Genomic DNA, 17621 nt, shown 5'->3' with positions numbered 1-17621 from the left:
GGCTCTCAGCCAAGCATGCAGCACTTAAGACAGACCCAAGTCTGCAAATATCATCTAAACAGCTAATGGCAGAGTTTAATTGCTGTTAAGCGCTAATGATTAGTGCAAGTCATGAATATAGACAATGCATATAGTGAATATGCAACTAAAGCTGGGAGCCTTTGATCCAATGTGAAATTTTACCTATTGAAGTGTTTTAGACTGTCATGGTTTGTCCTTCCAATAGATAATTTACCCCTTTTGGCAACAAGATTTATGTACCCTCTGAAACAGAAATCAGCGCATATATAGCATGTCTGAAACTGGATTTATGTGCAGTTCTTGCTCATCACCTGAGTCTCAAGTGATTTAAGTAACAATGTTAGCATAGTACAGTACAATTTATCTGCAATAGGAAGCAATTCAAAGTGTGTTTACATGTTTTTCCTTGCTGAAGATAAAAGAAAACAAGTGGCTCGTATTCCAGGAGTTACGGTAAGTGTCCCTCTGGAGTGGTGAAGAGACAGGGATGCAGTGAATGAGAGAGAGAGAGAGAGAGAGAGAGAAGAGATGCTGCAGACCCACTTCTGCCCTGGTTTGGTCTCATCCGCTTATAGAGGCACTTAATGCATTTCCTCTGTCTCCTCTCCTGCAGCTCTTCTACAGGGAATGCACTTACAGTTTTATCTCAAATTTAATTTGTGTGCATAATTTATTGGACACTGATGTTCTGCAGGAGTGTCTGGAGCGTGGGACTGTACATACATCAGTTCTACTGAAGCTCTGACATAGTCTCTGCCAGCTTCACCTCAGCATCTGGTTGTGACTGTGTGGGACTCTCATGCTGAAGAAGAGGAACCCTGAGGTGCTGATGGACCAGGAGGTGCTGCTGGATCTGGACTACAGCGGCGAGACCCATGGTCCAGACAGTTATGGAAGCCTGCAAAATGGGGGCTTCATCCCTCCCAGATATGTGAGTGTACAGATCTGTGTCTTGTAACTTGATGTTCTGATGCATACTGTATAAGATACATTTAGTCCTAGTTTCTGTGTGTATATCTCCAAACTCATTGCAGAGCTGTTTGTTGAGTTAAAATTGCTGTCTAATTAGCATATGGTGTTGCTAAAAACCTGGTGGTTTTCCTGGAGTTTTTAGTTACTTCGAGACCTAAAAAGTACCTAAAAATTACCATAACTCTTCTTGATAATGGTTTAAATCTTCCTTATCTTTTTTGCCTGTCTTATTTATCTGGCTGATAAAACAAACAGACAGTATAGTTTAGTTTTGTAATTATTGACATTTAAATAACACTTAGTTCCTGTACTTGAATTTGACTGGAAAAGCAGCAGTCCAACCGCATCGGGACTTTTCACTTTGTATCACTAAGCTTGTCTGTGTTTGAGCATGCCAGACAGATTGTCAGTTTCAGCGACGACTCCTGTAGTTTACATCTTTACACCAATAGGTGGCGTAAAGTGACCCTGAGTGAGTCATTCACACCATTCACTCAACCGATTTGTTCAAAAACACTGACTCATTAAAGAGGTAGTTCACCCAAAATGAAAATTCTGTGAGTTCACGTAGTGTAACTGCGCAGTGCTTCTGTGTTGTACGTTACACAAAGGCTCACTCTTGGCCAACGCTGGTCATGTGATGTACAACCCAGCACAAAAAGTATTCTCGTCGCTTGATAAACTTACGATTTGGACGCTGTAGTCACTCTGACTATTTTAGTGATGTCTTTAATAACTTTTCTGGTCCGGCAAGTTTAAATTCATTAGAAGCCTATGGAGGAGTGATCCAGCTCTCAGATTTAATAAAAAAATATCTTAATATGTGTTCTGAGTGAAGATGAATGAAAGTTACGGGATTGGAACAAAATGAGCGTGAGTAATTACTGACAGAATTTAAATTTTAATTTAGGGTGAACTATCCCTTTAAGCTAATGAAACACCACTACTGTGGCTCTCCACCTAATTCTTAACATACTCGTCTAGTTATTTACATATAGCAGCTAACGAATCTGAAATCTGTCACGCATTCACAGAAAATCCCTTACTTCGGTGTTGCAAAATAAGGTAGATAATCTGTCTTTATAAAGCCAAAGTGATAAAAGCAACAGCCTATATGATTCTGAATTCAACCCATGTCTTGCTCATAGATGTGAAAACTGTTCAAAAAACTATTTTCTTTGCAGACAAAATATAAATTAACTTAAACTGTCCATGTATTATAGGACTTTCAAACTCATTGCTGTTTTTCTCACACTACACAACTTATCACTGATGTAATTTCCAGGTAAAACACATTTCATACTACAGGACGATCTAGATATTTAATGCCACCCACATGCCACACTATTTTCACCCTGACTTTGATACTGGCTAACAGTTAATGGAGTTTGTTGACAAAATGCTTTTCAATGACACAATCTGAGAAATGTCATTAATGCCAAAGAGATATTTAGCAGGTTATGTCGCCCACAAGCTACACAACTTCAGCCTTGATTTTCCACTCATCCACAGTAAAAGCCCAAAATCCCAACCCCCACGTATAGTTAAATGGCTTCACGAACAAGAAATATGTAGGACGTGGCTTGATATATTCCAGTGGGAATTTATTGTATTGTTATTGTTTGCTATAATGCAATAATGCTGTGACCTCATGTGAGTGAAACGTGGTCCCGCCCTCGTGCCAGTAAACACGTCATCAGAGAAGAGAAGAGATGTCGCTGAAAGAGGGAGGGGAAGGGATTTTGATTTCATGGTGACATTTAATTCACACTCAGTGATTTGTTCCTCAAGTGAGCAAGCATCGTTTGGGCTTATTGGTGATCTCCATTAACTGTCTGTCGGCAGTGGAAAATTAAATTGGGCTTAAATTGTGCAGTGCAAAAGCAACATAATGCTGAAATATGATGATAATAAAAAAAAAATACAGAAAAAGGATGGAACAATAGCTCTTTTGCTCTTATAATCTTTATTAAATAGCTATTTTCATGTCAACATAGTTGAATACTGCAGTTAATGAAGATGATGACCCCATATACGTTCATTGTGAGCGAGCAGCAAGCCCACCTGTTCAGCCCCCAGGCAACTACTTCAGAGATGGCCAAGCAAAAATAGGTAATGGTTTGGTGAAAGTGCTATTAATTTACCGACCACTTTGCTTAATATGTAATCATATTAACCCTTGTCGCTCTTGTCTCAGATTTTGTGCTGGTGTGGGAGGTGAAGGTGCGCCGCAAGCGTCGAAGTCGGGGACGTTCACAAGGAGAGGCGGCGGAGGAGGCGGTTGAAGCAGCACAGGAGGAGAGCAGGTCAGAGAGAAGAAAAGCTCAGCTGGCCCGATGGAGGGACAAATTCATTCAAAACCTTCAGAGTGCTGGACTATTGATGGAAAAGGTTCAGCTGTTAGGTCCATTTTCTTAGTACATTGCCATTCATGCAACTAACTACCATCTTTCTAATGGTTTTCTCTTTATTATTAGGAGGAATCATCCAGTGTAAAGAAGACTATACACTATCTGAAGCTCCATGCTCCATGGGATGTGTTGGTGTACTATGCTGAGGAGTTATGTCTTAGAGCGCCTCTGCAGGTCAGATCCGTTTTCATGTTCACCTCCCTACTGAGCTCTCAATGCAAATACAGAGGGCTCAAAATAGCACTAGAATAAATGAATTCTGAGCTCTGAAATGAGGTGTACTTGCTCATTGACAGGCACAGCCTAACCCAGACTTCAACACTTCTGCTCAAGTTCTTCAGAAACTCTGGGTGCCGAACATCATGAAAGAATCGGTCCCCAACCGTCCCGTGGACTACTATACGTGTGCCTTCCGCAAGTCCAAAATGGAAAAGTTATGCTCTGCTTCTATATGTGAACAAAACGATTATCCACTTGCAGAAACAGATTTGTAAATGTAAGCATTTACCAAGGCTTCCTATTTTGTTAGGTTTCTGGGCTCCGATGATCGGGAAAACTACTTCACCAATACACAAAGACATCGCATTGTGAGTGTGAAAAAAACAGGAACTGTGTATCAAATGGTATATTACATTGTCATTAAGTACATTACCATTCAAAAGTTTGGGGTCTGTAAAATTTTTACTTTTTTTTTGAAAGAAGTCTGTTTTACTCACCAAGGTTGCGTTGGTGAGCATCCTTATCTCTTTAATTAAAAATATTATTGCAGTAACTATTATTATTCAAATAACTTATCTTCCCCTGATGGCAATCCAGTCTTCAGTGTCAAACTGATTTGATGCTCAAGAAACATTTCAGAACCGCATATTTTTGTAACAATGTGCAAATCTTTACTGTCAATTTAAATCAATTGAATGCATCCTTGATTAATACAAGTATTGATTTCTTTCAAAAAAAGAATGGAAATGTATAAGATGGTGTATTATAACTGCTTACACCTGTTCTCATTGCAGGTGTATGAAATCCTAGCAAGGACTGCATATGGCAGGAGGAAGCGTGCAGAAGTTGGAGTCGCTCGTCTGCTGAACGAGGGGGCTTTTACGGGTGCATTCCCTCTGCATGAGGTTAGGCACATGAGCAATGCGCTTCAAACATGTACATTTTACTAAAAGTATAGCTTGATGATACACTGTCAGCTTTTTCTTTGCTTCAAAGGGCCCCTTTGAGCTCCCAGGTTGTGACATCAAGCCTGATCAGCTGAACAAGAGGCAGGTGCTGTACCACTATTGGTCCAATTGGTTAAAATGGTATAAGTACCAGCCTTTGGATCACATCCGTGAATATTTTGGGGAGAAGATTGCGCTTTATTTTGCTTGGTTGGGTGAGTAGGCACCATACTAGATCTTATTTACATTTCCATATTCGGTTTCCATTGTCTTGACATTGCAAGAGTGACAGTGTAATGTATAATTCCGCAGTCATTAATAAGTGGCACTTGATGACATTACATTTAAAATACTACAATTTTTATAGTATTTACTTATGTATTAAATTATGTGTTATGTATATAGACTTTGTTGCAACAAAAATGAAACATCGCTTAAGTTACTTAAGCTGCACTGTGACGCTTTTTTCTCCTGGAAACAAACTTTGTTGCATTATTTTCCTGTTCTCTCTGTAAAGTTGCTTTGAAACAATCTGTGTTGTAAAAAGCGCTATATAAATAAATGTGACTTGACTTGACTAACCCATGGACTGTGAATAGATTTACCAATTGTATTTACCATAAATAACCAAATTCTGTTTTGTTTCACAGGATTTTATACAGCCTGGCTCTTGCCTGCTGCATTGGTTGGGACATGTGTCTTTGTTTCGGGTATTTTGACAATGGGATCCAATACCCCAGCGTAAGTTTCTCTTGTATTATCGATAAACAGTGTTTCTGCTGCTGCTCTTGTTGCAGCTCTACATGACTCACACATTTAGTGCTCCTCAAAGCTATTTTGCTGCTATGCGAAATAATTTCATATCAATGTGCTTTATGACCTTTATTTGTTTCTATAGCAACTGTTGACCAAATCTACTTGAAGGACTAATAGTGATTGGTTGGAAATATTTGCTGCGGTTTATGCCACAGAATGAACAAGCAAAATAATGAGATTGAGAGAGCAAGAAACCTTAAAGAGAGGCACAATTAGAAGCAATACATCTGTATCTACTGCATATTTGCTTTCCTTTTGTACACTTTGCCACTCTGGTCTATTGATCTTTACATAAAACTAAACTATTGCTTTTGTTAGGAATGTTAAAGTTAAAGTGCAGTTACAAGATTTCTAACAGTTTCTTCTCTTTAATCAACACAGTTTCACCATGAAAACAGATAGTTCAAAAACACAGGCTTTCGTCTTAGCTCTACCATTGTTGTCTGTTTCCATGTACCATCTACAGGAAGGAAATCTGTGAGAGTGGAGGACTCTATCTAATGTGTCCTCTGTGTGAAACCTGTACACCCTGGAATATGTCAGACATCTGTCCCATGGCCAAGGTAATCATCCCTGGCTCAAATTGGGTACTATGTGAAAAACACAATATTGTAGCATTTGGTAATATGTTTGAATATTTTATATTATGTGTATGGATAATGTAAAATAAAAAGTCACTTCACTTTTGGAATGTAGTCTGGTTGCCAATAATGAACACTATACATTAGGGCTTTCTGCACATCTATTCTTTAGGTGGGTTATCTGTTTGATCATCCTGGCACCGTCTTCTTCAGTGTGTTCATGTCTTTATGGTCTGTCACTTTCCTGGAGTACTGGAAACGCAAGAATGCCACTCTCGCTCACCATTGGGACTGCATGAATTTCCATGAAGATGAGGTTTGATGGACAGCATTTTTGGTCCTTTTTCTTTTAAAAGTATCTAAACATTATGGAATTCCAGAACATTATGGATGTTCAGGAACATTATATTCAGAAATTCCTGAAAGGCAACGTGAAAAAAATTGTATGTGGGAAAAATCGGAAGTGAAAATGTTTTTGTTTTGTTTGTATTTGGGGGGGAAATCAGAACCGAAGGACTCAAATTGTATGTGGGAAAAATCAGAAGTGAAAAATGTTTTGTTTTGTTTATGTGGAAAAAAAATTCTGAAAATACCTTTTTGTTTTATTTTATTTAATTTTTAGTTTTGTAAATAGGAAAAGTCTGAAGCAAAAAAAAATGCAGAAAATGTATTTGGAGTTTTTTCGAGTTAATTGTGGCAGAAATTAGTTTTTAGTAGGAAAGACTTATAAAGACACTTGTCCTTATAAAAGTTTGGTATTTTGCCTCACCCGAACATTTTGCTTGTTTTAAGAATGTTTAGATATTTTACTGGAAAGCAGGACAAAAAATACAGATTAAGAAAAATGTTATTCCTATTCCTATGTAATAATTTCTAACATTTCTGGGTTTGTATTTAATTAGTATAGATCAGAAATAATAGCAAGTTATTCTTTTGGAAATGGACAGGAACCACCACGTCCTGAGTTTTCTGCAATGGCCCCTGCGATGGAGGAGAACCCCGTGACAGGAGTGAAGGAGCCCTACTTCCCTCAGAAAGCGAGGATTTCACGTATGCTGACTGGCTCTATGGTCATCATTATTATGGTGAGACCCACTGGAGATTGAATGGAACTGCAGAATTTTAATTGGTCTGTTAGAAGAAAGATAATGTGTCATAATTTTCCACCCAAATCTATTCCTCTTCCTCTATCCATCCCAGCTGTTCGTAGTGATGATCTTCTTGGTCACAGTGATCATATACCGCAGTATTGTGAGTGTAATGATGTTTGAAACTGGGAGTCCTGTTCTGCGTACTCAGGTGGGCACCCCATTGATCTGAATTAAATTAAAATATGAGATGACTTACCATAATGCAATGCAGAATCTCATTAATCTCCGCACCTGCAGCAGCTCTTTATCCATTCCACACACATTTTGTCTTCCAGGCTGGGAATATCGCCAACATCTCCAGCACTTTGGTGAATCTGGCTTTGATCTTGTTGATGGGGCAAGTCTACACTGCCCTGGCAGAACAGCTCACTAAATGGGGTAGGCTTTCTGCACACATCTGACCCCATAAAGGAACGCATGCCCAGGGCTTTAAATCAAATCGCACAGGCTAGTGTTGCCCTTTTCTGGAGATGGTCCTCACTGCAGAACACGAAATCCACCTTACATATACCTAATCCTACTCATCTCCGCCCCCTTATCCCTACACCTACCCATCTCCGACCCCTGATCCCTAACCCCACCCCGAATCCTACCCACCTCTGCTCCCTGATCTCCAACCCCACCCCTAAACCTACCCATCTCCACACCTGATCCCTAACCCCCACCCCTAATCCCACCCATCTCCACCCCCTGATCCCTAACCCCACCCCTAAACCTAGCCATCTCCACCCTGATCCCTAACCCCACCCCTAAACCTACCCATCTCCACCCCTGATCCCTAATCCCACCCATCTCCACCCCCTGATCCCTAACCCCACCCCTAAACCTACCCATCTCCACCCTGATCCCAAACCCCCACCCCTAATCCTACCCATCTCCTCTCCCTGATCCCTACTCCTACCCATCTCCACCCCCTGGTCTCTAACCCCGCCCTTAATCCTGCCCATCTCCACCCCCTGACCTCTAACCCCACCCCTAATCCTACCCACAATCCGCCCCCTGTTCCCTAACCCCACCCCTAATCCTTCCCATCTCCACCCCCTGATCCCTAACCCCAGCCCTAATCCTACCTATCTCCGCCCCCTGATCCCTAACCCCACCCCTAATCCTACCCATCTCCACCCCTTAGATCTAGATTCAACTCCGCCCCCTGGATCTCGTGTACTGCAATGAGGTGCTACTGCTTCTCTGTGGTTCAGGGTAATGAACCTGCCCATCCACACTGACTTTGAAAATCAATAAGCCATTAGGACTCTAGTCCTTAGTCTTTCTCTCTGAGGCATTTACAATAAAGCTTTGAGACTTCACAGATGCCTTATAAATAAGTCTCATTTATCTTGTGTACTCAAATATGTCCTGAAACCATTTTCCCTGCAGAAATGCACAGGACACAGACACAATATGAAGATGCCTTTACATTCAAAGTCTTCATCTTCCAGTTTGTTAACTTTTACTCGTCACCCTTCTATGTGGCCTTCTTCAAGGGCAGGTAACCTGTAAACTAGCCTAACAGAACAAAGCAACCTTTTTTGCTGTATTTTTAATATTGAGGGCACTTTCATTGCTCTTTTATTGCAGATTTGTGGGCTATCCTGGTCATTATGGCAAACTGTTTGGGATGCGGAATGAGGATGTGAGTGCTTTGCCTTTTAGTTTTATGGTTATATGCCATAATACGATTACCCTATTCCATTAACATTGCACAAACATGCAGTTTAGCAGTCATTTTACAAGAATAGTTTGTATAAAGCTGGTAAATCAGAGTCATGTATTCCAGACAGCCTTGTCTGGTAAAGGATATGTCTGCTGTTGCAAAACATCCACAATAGGTTGCACTTTATTTGTAAAGTGCAACCTATTGCACTTTACAAATAAAGTACAAAATCACTTTATTTAGTTTTTTAAAACTAAAGAAGCAAAGTTTTCATCTATAATGTCTTTGTACATAAATGTTCAGAAGTTAAGTTGGTAATTGAAAAAAGAAAAGAAAAATAATAACTGTATTCAGCAAGGTTATTATTTAAATTGATCAAAAGTGACAGCAATTTCAAATAAATGCTGTTTTTTTAACTTTCAATTCATCAAAAATACTGAAAAAATGTATTGAGGATTTTACAAGAAATTTTTCTTGAGCACCAAATCAGAATATAAGAATGATTCCCGAACAATCATGTGACACTGAAGACTGGAGTAATGATGCTGAAAATTAAATTTGGCATCACAGGAATAAATATCTTTTTGTAATATATTAAAAAGATATATAAAAAATGTACCTGTGGTTGCAGTGTGGACCAGGGGGCTGTCTGATCGAACTGGCTGAGCAGCTCTGCATCATCATGGTGGGAAAACAACTTATCAACAACGCTCAGGAGTTTGTCATCCCGTACGTGTCTCCCTCAGAGCCTGACTTTTCAAACAAGTCCTATTTATTGTAGCTGCACCATAAAAGCTTTTTATATCATAGACAAACCACATAGTATTTGAACTAGAAGGCCGCTGAAGTCTCAATCCTGCTGAATCTAAATCCTATTATTTGGTCCTCTGAGAAAAGCAAGTCAGCACTGTGGGTCAGTGCTGCAGAGTTGGCACAGCAATCTTCTGTGGAGGTGTGTGTGTGTGTGTGTGCGTGGTCTTCTTTGCCTACATTGTGGAAAACATACTGAATAATTTATAAACATTCTAAATAATGTCCTAATGACCATTTTAAAATGAAAGAAAGAGTGTGTTTACGTTCATGCTGGTGTACAAGAGTGAAAGTGTGTAAATGGTAGCAATAATAGCTGTCTTTAAGAGTAATGATTGATGTGCATATTGAGTAATCCGAAGATAACATTGTAGGGTGCAGTGTGCAGATAGATGACCGTCTCCCTGCCAGTTCTGCAGCATGTCTTTCCTCAAAGGCAGCAGTTCCAGTGGTTTAGCAGGATAAATGCCACACGGGAGAAGCTTTTAGCACTCCCCTATCAATAATGCACCACTACAGTCAGGCTTGGGCAAAACTGGATCTTTCCAAATGAGCACAGCTCTATTTTAGACATTAAAAATACACTCAGAAGAGCCATCATCATCATCATTAGAAAACTGTGTATGTCGTTTTAGTGTGTCATTCTCTCTTTGTCTCTCTCTCTGCTTCTCAGTAAAATAAAGGCTTGGAGACAGAAACGTGCCTTATCATCTGTGAAGAAGGCCCAGAAGGCAGAGGAGCCTAAGCGTTGGGAGCAGGACTATGAGTTGATTCCATGTGAGGGTCTTTTTGACGAGTATCTGGAGATTGGTAAGATGATAATCGTTTACCTTAAAGTTCAATATGTTATATAAACTTTAATGATTGTGTTTCTGCTGATGCTTTCACTGATATTTCTTGAGATGTCAGCCCTGGAACACTTGGTGCATTAGGCAAGATAAGACATGACAAAGAAAAAAAAAAACATTCTGAAGATTTCTATTTCAAATAAATAATTTCAAATCGTATTCATCAGAGAATCCTGAAAAAAGAGAAAGGGATAGTTCATCCAAAAGTGAAAATTCTGTCATCATTTACTCACCCCCTAGTTGTTCCAAGCCTCTATGAATTCACAAAAGAAGATATTTTGGAGAATATGGGCAACCAAACAGTTGATGGGCCCCATTGACTTCCATACATTTTATGAAAGTCAATGGGGCTCATCATCTGTTTGGCTTTTGATATTCTTCAAAATATCTTCTTTTGTGTTTAGCAGAAGAAAGAAATTCATACAGGTTTGGAACAACTTGTAAACGATAACAGAATTTTCATTTCTTTCTATCAACAGCAACTATCTATTTAAGCAGTACAACCGTTTTCAACATTGATAATAATAAGAAATGTTGTTTGAGCAGAAAATCAGCATATTAGAATGATTTCTGAAGGCTCAACGTGACACTGAAGTCTGGAAAAATGATGCTGAAAATTAAGCTTTGACATATCATGAATAAATCACATTTTAAAATATATTCAAATTGAAGCAAATATTTTAAATTGTAATTATATTTGTCAATATTACTATTTTTACTGTATTTTGATCAAATAAATGCAGTCTCTGTAAAAATTAGAGACTTCTTTCGACTTTTGAGGTTTAGTGTATGTCGCACCAGTGTACAATAATCATGCAACTTAATTAAACCTTAAATTAAAATGACACTTCTGTATAGATATTCTTGCTACAATTAATGAATGACCAGTTTTTAATCTTGACTGCTGCCAGTCCTGCAGTTTGGCTTCATCACCATTTTTGTGGCGGCCTTTCCTCTGGCTCCTCTCTTCGCCCTTCTAAATAACTGGGTGGAAGTGAGGCTGGACGCTCATAAGTTTGTGTGTGAATACCGGAGACCCGTAGCAGAGCGAGCCCAAAACATCGGTGTGTGGTTCATCATACTGGAGGCGCTGTCCCACGTGTCCGTCATAGTCAATGTGAGCGCCTACACTGAACCTCTATTACTTAACTAATAATTTTGATACGTCAGGTGCGGTCACATTAGCAAATTCGAAGTGAAATTTTGTGGTCAGAAAAAGCTACAATGCTGACTATAGACAATACCATTGACCTATGAATGAAAACACTGCTCACACAGAAGTCAAACCAAGCGGCTTTCTGTTGGTCTCCGTGGCAAATTCGTGTGAACAACTTTAACAACAGTGAATTCTGCACTGGGATCTTTTTCACCCCTATGCAAAACTCCAGATTTTCCAGATTCCTATAGAAGTGTCTGGATTTCACCCACAAAATTTCCCTGCTAATGTGACTAAAGATTTGACAACCTTTAGTGTGGTACATTCTGTTAATATATGTTTTTTTGTGAAACATAAACGACACATCTGTTTGTTTTTTTTTGCATTATCCAAGGTTTTCTTTATAAAGTTCCACAATATCTGTTCTTTTTTCGTTTCTACAGGCTTTCCTCATTGCATTTACCTCAGATTTTTTGCCACGCCTGCTGTACCAGTACAAGTTTAACAATGACCTGCATGGTTATGTCAATTTCACGTTGGCTTACTCTCCACCCAGTTACAACCACTCCAGTCATACCACGTGCAGGTAACATTCCTGATCCTGTAAGAAATCTGAAATCAGACTGTAAATAAGCATAAATATATTTTTCCTATTTTCAGGATGGGTTATTTGTGGTATTTTTTTAAAATGCATATTAGCAATGTTCTGATGTTTCTCAGCAGTATCTTGGCTGTTGTACCATGTTGCACAAAGGGGAAAATTGCTAATCAAGGCAGTGAACTGTAAAATGGAAGCTGTCAGCACTGTTTGATTTTCTTCTCTTGTGGTCTTTTTTTTTGTCACAACTTTTCTTGTGTCAGATATAAAGCATTTCGGGATGAAAATGGAAAATACAAGCTGGTGTACTGGGAGCTTCTGGCTGTAAGACTGGGCTTTATCATTGCCTTTGAGGTGATCATTGATCTTCCTCCTGCAAACCACATCACAGTTAGATTCTTTCTTGAATTTAAGCTTCCCAGAATACACTGTAACCCATTTAAAGTCAACATTAAATCAGAATTAAGTAGGTGACACCAACTTTTCATTATCCAGTCAGTTCCTAGATAACATAAGCAAAATAAACAAATGCATGAATAAAAGCAAAAAATCCACATGATTTAATAAAATATATTAAAATTAGTCGTGTCAAATTGATTAATCGCTTCACACATAAACGTTTTTGTTTATAATATACACTACCGGTCAAAAGTTTTAGATCAGAAAGATTTTTTATGTTTTTAAATGAAGTCTCTTCTGCTCACCAAGGCTGCTTTATTTGATGGGAAAAAAATGACAAACAGTAATATTGTGAAATATTATGACAATTTAAAATGACTGTTTTCTATTTTAATATATTTTAAAATGTAATTTGAAAGCTGAATTTTCAACATCATTACTGTTGCTGAAAAAAAAGTAGATTAAACCTTATTAATCGTATCACCGAAACATTTTTTATGGTTTCAGGAACCTGAAAAAAAAATTATATATATATATATATATTAGTTAAATAAAGAAATTAAAAAAGTGAGGCTGTTTCAGTGAAAAATAATACAAGAGAGTAAGATCTAGAAAGTGAATTTGATGAAATATGTCACAATATAAAAGTAAAATGGGTTGCAGATGCAGTTTACATTTGTCTATACAATAACCTGATTACAGTTTCTTTAGCATTGTCTACAAATTATTATTTCTATTTTTTGTGGTCATCTTAATAAGTGTGTGTACACATCTTCAGCATGTGGTATTCTTCGTCCTGCGTGCCATCGACTGGATGGTTCCTGACATCCCTGAGTCCTTGGAGCTGAAGATCAAGCGGGAGCGCTACCTGGCTAAGCAGGCTCTAGCTGATAACCAGGAGGCCTTTCTGGTGAGTGGCAGGATCCTTCTTAGGTGAGGTCAGTGCACATGGTGACGTACACACCCTCCAGTGAGCCACACCATATAAAAAGCTTTTCTTAATCGCAATATGCAGCAGTTTAAATTTACCCTCAAGGCTGACGGAGAAAGCCAAAAATATTGTTTTAGCTATTAAACAACATCTTGATAGTTTATTATAACTTTTTATAATAACATATCCAAAAATCACTTGCACGGTGTGATATATTTCCTGCAGTTGTTTACTTACAACATACCAAAAGTTCCCAAAGATTTTTAACTTCAGAGAAATTCCAATTTTAAATAATGGGACGAGCCATGTCGCCTGTCAATGACGTAATATCTGCGTTATCCCTGTTTTCCGCTAGTACTGCAATAGTAACCATGGCGACATACGTGGACAACTGCGTTACATCTAGCGATACGCTCGCTTTGTTAGTTTTTTTCAAGCATTATGGACCATGACAAGCAGACTTTGGGACAAAATGAGAAATAAAACAACGATCGATATCAGCGTGGCATTTTCAGAGATGCAGCGAGCTCCATGTCCGCAACTAACTTCGACTTGAAATATTAGAAAATGATCAGTGTGTTATTCTAATGTACAGTAGATCTAGTTTACTACTAGTCTCATACAGCCAACAAACTAACACATAGAACAACATTATAACTTTCAACATACTCAAATGCAGTTTAGTGTGATAGAGTAGACCAAGTGAAACACCGATGCGTTACCTCACAAGTTTGTCTAAAAAACTGACCTGTGTGAGTAGTAATTCCACACTTACGTGTAAATTAGTTGGGTAGATTGATTAATTGGGTATATTAGCAATCGTGACCTGCTTCACTCCATTTGTCCCATGCGTCATCAACCTACGCCTTTGTTATTTGTAAGAGGTTAACCATAGAGGTTAGTGACCCGTAGCAGTGAAAGAAATTATATATTGTTGCTTGAACAATAACAACACTGATTTGATATCTATTTCCTCTTTAAAAGATATTCTTTATCCAATTCCTGGAGCTAATTTGTTCTCCAACATCACAAAAACATACTTTTTTAAAAAGTAAATGTATGTGTGACAGTTCCAGCACTCCAGCAGAAGTAGAGAAAAGACTTCTGTATTACTTTTTTTCTGCCCTGGTTTATGTACTCCACATGTTCTGAAAAGTTGAGGAGGGAAGAAGATCAAAACATTTTTCAACCCACTTTCTTGGAAAATATGTGTTATTAGGATGATACTCTGTATCTGGTTGAGGTCAGAGTGTGTATTTGGCTATGTGCACACTGGTTTCTCAGCAATGATGCAATCAAATATTCAAGATTACGGGGGACCAAATGTAATAGTTGAAAATAATACTAACCGTTCCGTTGTTGAAATACTACTATTCTGAATATTGGCAGATTCCCCCTTTATGTCTGTGGTGGTTATGGTCTCTATTGTTTTTGATTCAAATAAATAGTATTTTATGTATTTTACTTAAATCGTTTAGAAATAGACCTGGCTCTCTTTCTCAATGTAATGTGGTGGTTGTGGTGTGAACGCCTCTGTGATCTGACCCCGGCCCTTGTATATGTTGCCTTTTCTGTGTCTTAAACTAAAATTGGAGTATTGCAGTGTATATAAAAAATATATACTTCACCTTTAACTGATTGAAGAGTCGTCTAATCAATGTATTTTCTTTCTCATTTCTCTTCCTTTCTCCTTGTGTGCTGGTCCCTGAAGCAAGCGAAGCGACTAGCTACATGAAACTGACCTGTAGTGCAGAAGCCTCACCAGAAGAGGGCGTAGAACACACTTTACACACTCATGACTGATTTAAGAGGGACTTAGTATTTTTAAAACACTTGGACTGAAACTTGGCTTGAGCTTTGTGGTGTTTGTGTGTATGTGAGCATGCATTTCAAAATGTAGAGGGCTATGCCAAAGTTGTTCACTATCACCTCTACATTAACAAATGGCTGTTTACATACGACTTCCTCTGGCTCCAACTATACTAAGACATGTGATCACTCTCTCTGCCCTCCCGATAAATGATATATTCCTATTTAGATTTAGTGGGAGGACAGGGAGGTTTGCTTTTCTACATTAATACTAAAGTATATATTTGTACTACTGAAAATTGTGAAAGATGGCAAACATATTAGAAGCATGTTCTACATTATGTATCAGTGTGAAATGCTTCTCTTAATAATACCTTAAAATTTTTGCATTTGTCATGTCTATCTCTGGGCTGTAGATCATGTTTTAAAATAAAGCTAGTTTCAATAACTGTTCAAATCAACATTGAAGTGTTTAAATGCTGGAGGACAAGATTTAAAAGGATAGTTCAGCCAAAAAACGAAAACCCCATTCCAAACCACTATGACTTTGTTTTTTTTGTGTGGAGCACAAAAGGAGATGCTGATTAATGTTCACACTGTTCTCTTCTGTATATTGAAAGTTCAGAAAAAGTTCAAAAAATCACATCAAAAGTATTATAATAATAAGTGGGCAATGTAATAACAGTTTTACAGCTGTAAAATTACAATACTAATATTTATGGTTGTCTTAATTCTTTGCTTTCAAACAAACCATGGAGCTTTTATTTCAGTGGTAAACCACCAGGGGAATTTAAAGCTTCTCTTTTGTTGGCAACAGCCAACAAAATGCATGTTATAAACGCTTAAAGGGATAGTTCACTTTGAAATTAATTTTTGATATGTTTTAGCTTACCTTGTTTCCATAGTATTTTCAATTTTGACATTTTTCGGTCAAACCGGTGTTGTCTGTCAATGGAGGTTTATGGAGCCCACCTCAAAGAGCATGCACAGAGAAGTCAAAATTAAACATGATTTAATGACTCATAAATGTAAGTACACATTGATGGCCTAAGACACGAAGCGAGCGGTTTGTGTGAGAAAACGAACAGTATTTATATCGTTTTTACCTCGTGTAATCACAGCCACATCCAAGTGATCTGAATCAGTTGTGCAATGTCCAACTGAACCATGTCCAACGTTCCGCTGGAAGTGATCGCTTGCACGTCGACGTCACTCATTGTTTACGCAGAGATTTCGGAAGTTTTTATATCGATTTAAATCATTAGGAAAATCTTGTTTGACAGCTGTGGTCTCTTCATTTTGAACGTATGTAAAACAGCAACTTGAACATTCTTCTAAATATCTCATTTTGTGTTCCACAGAAAAACAAAGTCATACTGGTGTGGTAACAACATTAGGTCGAGTAAATGATCACAAAATGTAATTTTTGGCCAAACTACCCCTTTAATTCTTCCTTACGCCTGTCCTGTCGAACAATGCCTAATTGTACAAAAAATGGTTAGCTTAAACAAGAACGAAAATGATATGCTTGAACAAGTTAGAAAGGTGAATAAGACAACACTAATGCTAAGTCACTGAAGTTCTGTGTTCCAGAGCTTGAGCGATGATGCCAGCTGGCAAACTCATCAGATCCTTAATCTTTGGTTAACACGTCCATATAGGCAGCTTCTGCCCCATTTTTCAGCTCTACTTTCTGCAGATCTCTGGTTCTCACATTCCATTTAATTTGATCACACCATCAAGGCCAGATTTGTACGTACAACCTGCCCCATTGAAAGCCTTTACCAACCAAAAATGCATCTACACTATCCCCCACCCCCCCTTTTTTTGTGTGTGTGTGTGGAATGGATGGATCGTGCAACTCTGATATATTAAAGTGAGAAGCAGACAGGTGTTCTGATAATGATTTGTCTCTAACCCCACCCACTCAAAAATCGAAAAAGAATCTCTATTGCCTCTGGCTCTTAAGACTTTTTTTTTCTCCCTCTCCTTCATTTTTTGATTGTTATGATTGCTGTGCGTTCCTACGCTTTTCAGCCTGCAGGCGGGGTTGGTTGGTACATGTCACGGTGCTGAAGTATGCAATGTGGACAGCAGCCCTTTTGCTTATTAATAACTCTAATAAGTGTGCTTCATCACCTGCAAGAGAGACCCTGTTGCACACCGTCACGCTTTAATGTGCTTTTCCCACTGAATAGACTAATTTCTCAGTGCAAACACATCAATAATTGGCTGGAGATTAACATGAATAGGTTTTGTTTACCAAAGAGTTCAATGATTTTTCTTTTGCTGATCTTC

At 38.4% G+C, this 17621-nt stretch overlaps 1 protein-coding gene across 1 annotated transcript; it reads left to right on the top strand.

Annotated features, from left to right (window-relative positions):
- Nucleotides 1-533: 533 nt before the first annotated feature.
- ano11 (anoctamin 11) lies at nt 534-15395 on the top strand. The gene is made up of 23 exons (XM_039651374.2): nt 534-952; nt 2991-3105; nt 3191-3384; nt 3471-3578; nt 3701-3837; nt 3934-3991; nt 4418-4528; nt 4620-4785; nt 5221-5311; nt 5853-5949; nt 6140-6283; nt 6915-7052; nt 7168-7266; nt 7394-7496; nt 8496-8607; nt 8697-8751; nt 9404-9501; nt 10256-10392; nt 11342-11547; nt 12030-12172; nt 12448-12538; nt 13362-13493; nt 15226-15395. Exons 1-23 carry the CDS (start codon nt 821-823, stop codon nt 15247-15249), a joined length of 2691 nt encoding a protein of 896 aa, XP_039507308.1. The 5' UTR covers nt 534-820; the 3' UTR covers nt 15250-15395.
- Nucleotides 15396-17621: the final 2226 nt, after the last annotated feature.

Source organism: Pimephales promelas, chromosome 20, assembly GCF_988280905.1.
Source record: "Pimephales promelas chromosome 20, fPimPro1.hap1.1, whole genome shotgun sequence".
Classification (NCBI taxonomy): domain Eukaryota; kingdom Metazoa; phylum Chordata; class Actinopteri; order Cypriniformes; family Leuciscidae; genus Pimephales; species Pimephales promelas.
Note: the sequence above shows the minus strand (reverse complement) of the source record. Positions and strands in the feature narration are given on the sequence as shown.

What these genes read in the sequence shown, in the direction of transcription:
- ano11 (XM_039651374.2), top strand. Translation starts at nt 821, where the DNA reads ATGCTGAAGAAGAGGAACCCTGAGGTGCTGATGGACCAGGAGGTGCTG. An exon ending in TGAATTTCCATGAAGATGAG is followed by an intron (nt 6,284 to 6,914) that starts GTTTGATGGACA and finishes GGAAATGGACAG; the next exon opens with GAACCACCACGTCCTGAGTT. An exon ending in TCCAGTCATACCACGTGCAG is followed by an intron (nt 12,173 to 12,447) that starts GTAACATTCCTG and finishes TTCTTGTGTCAG; the next exon opens with ATATAAAGCATTTCGGGATG.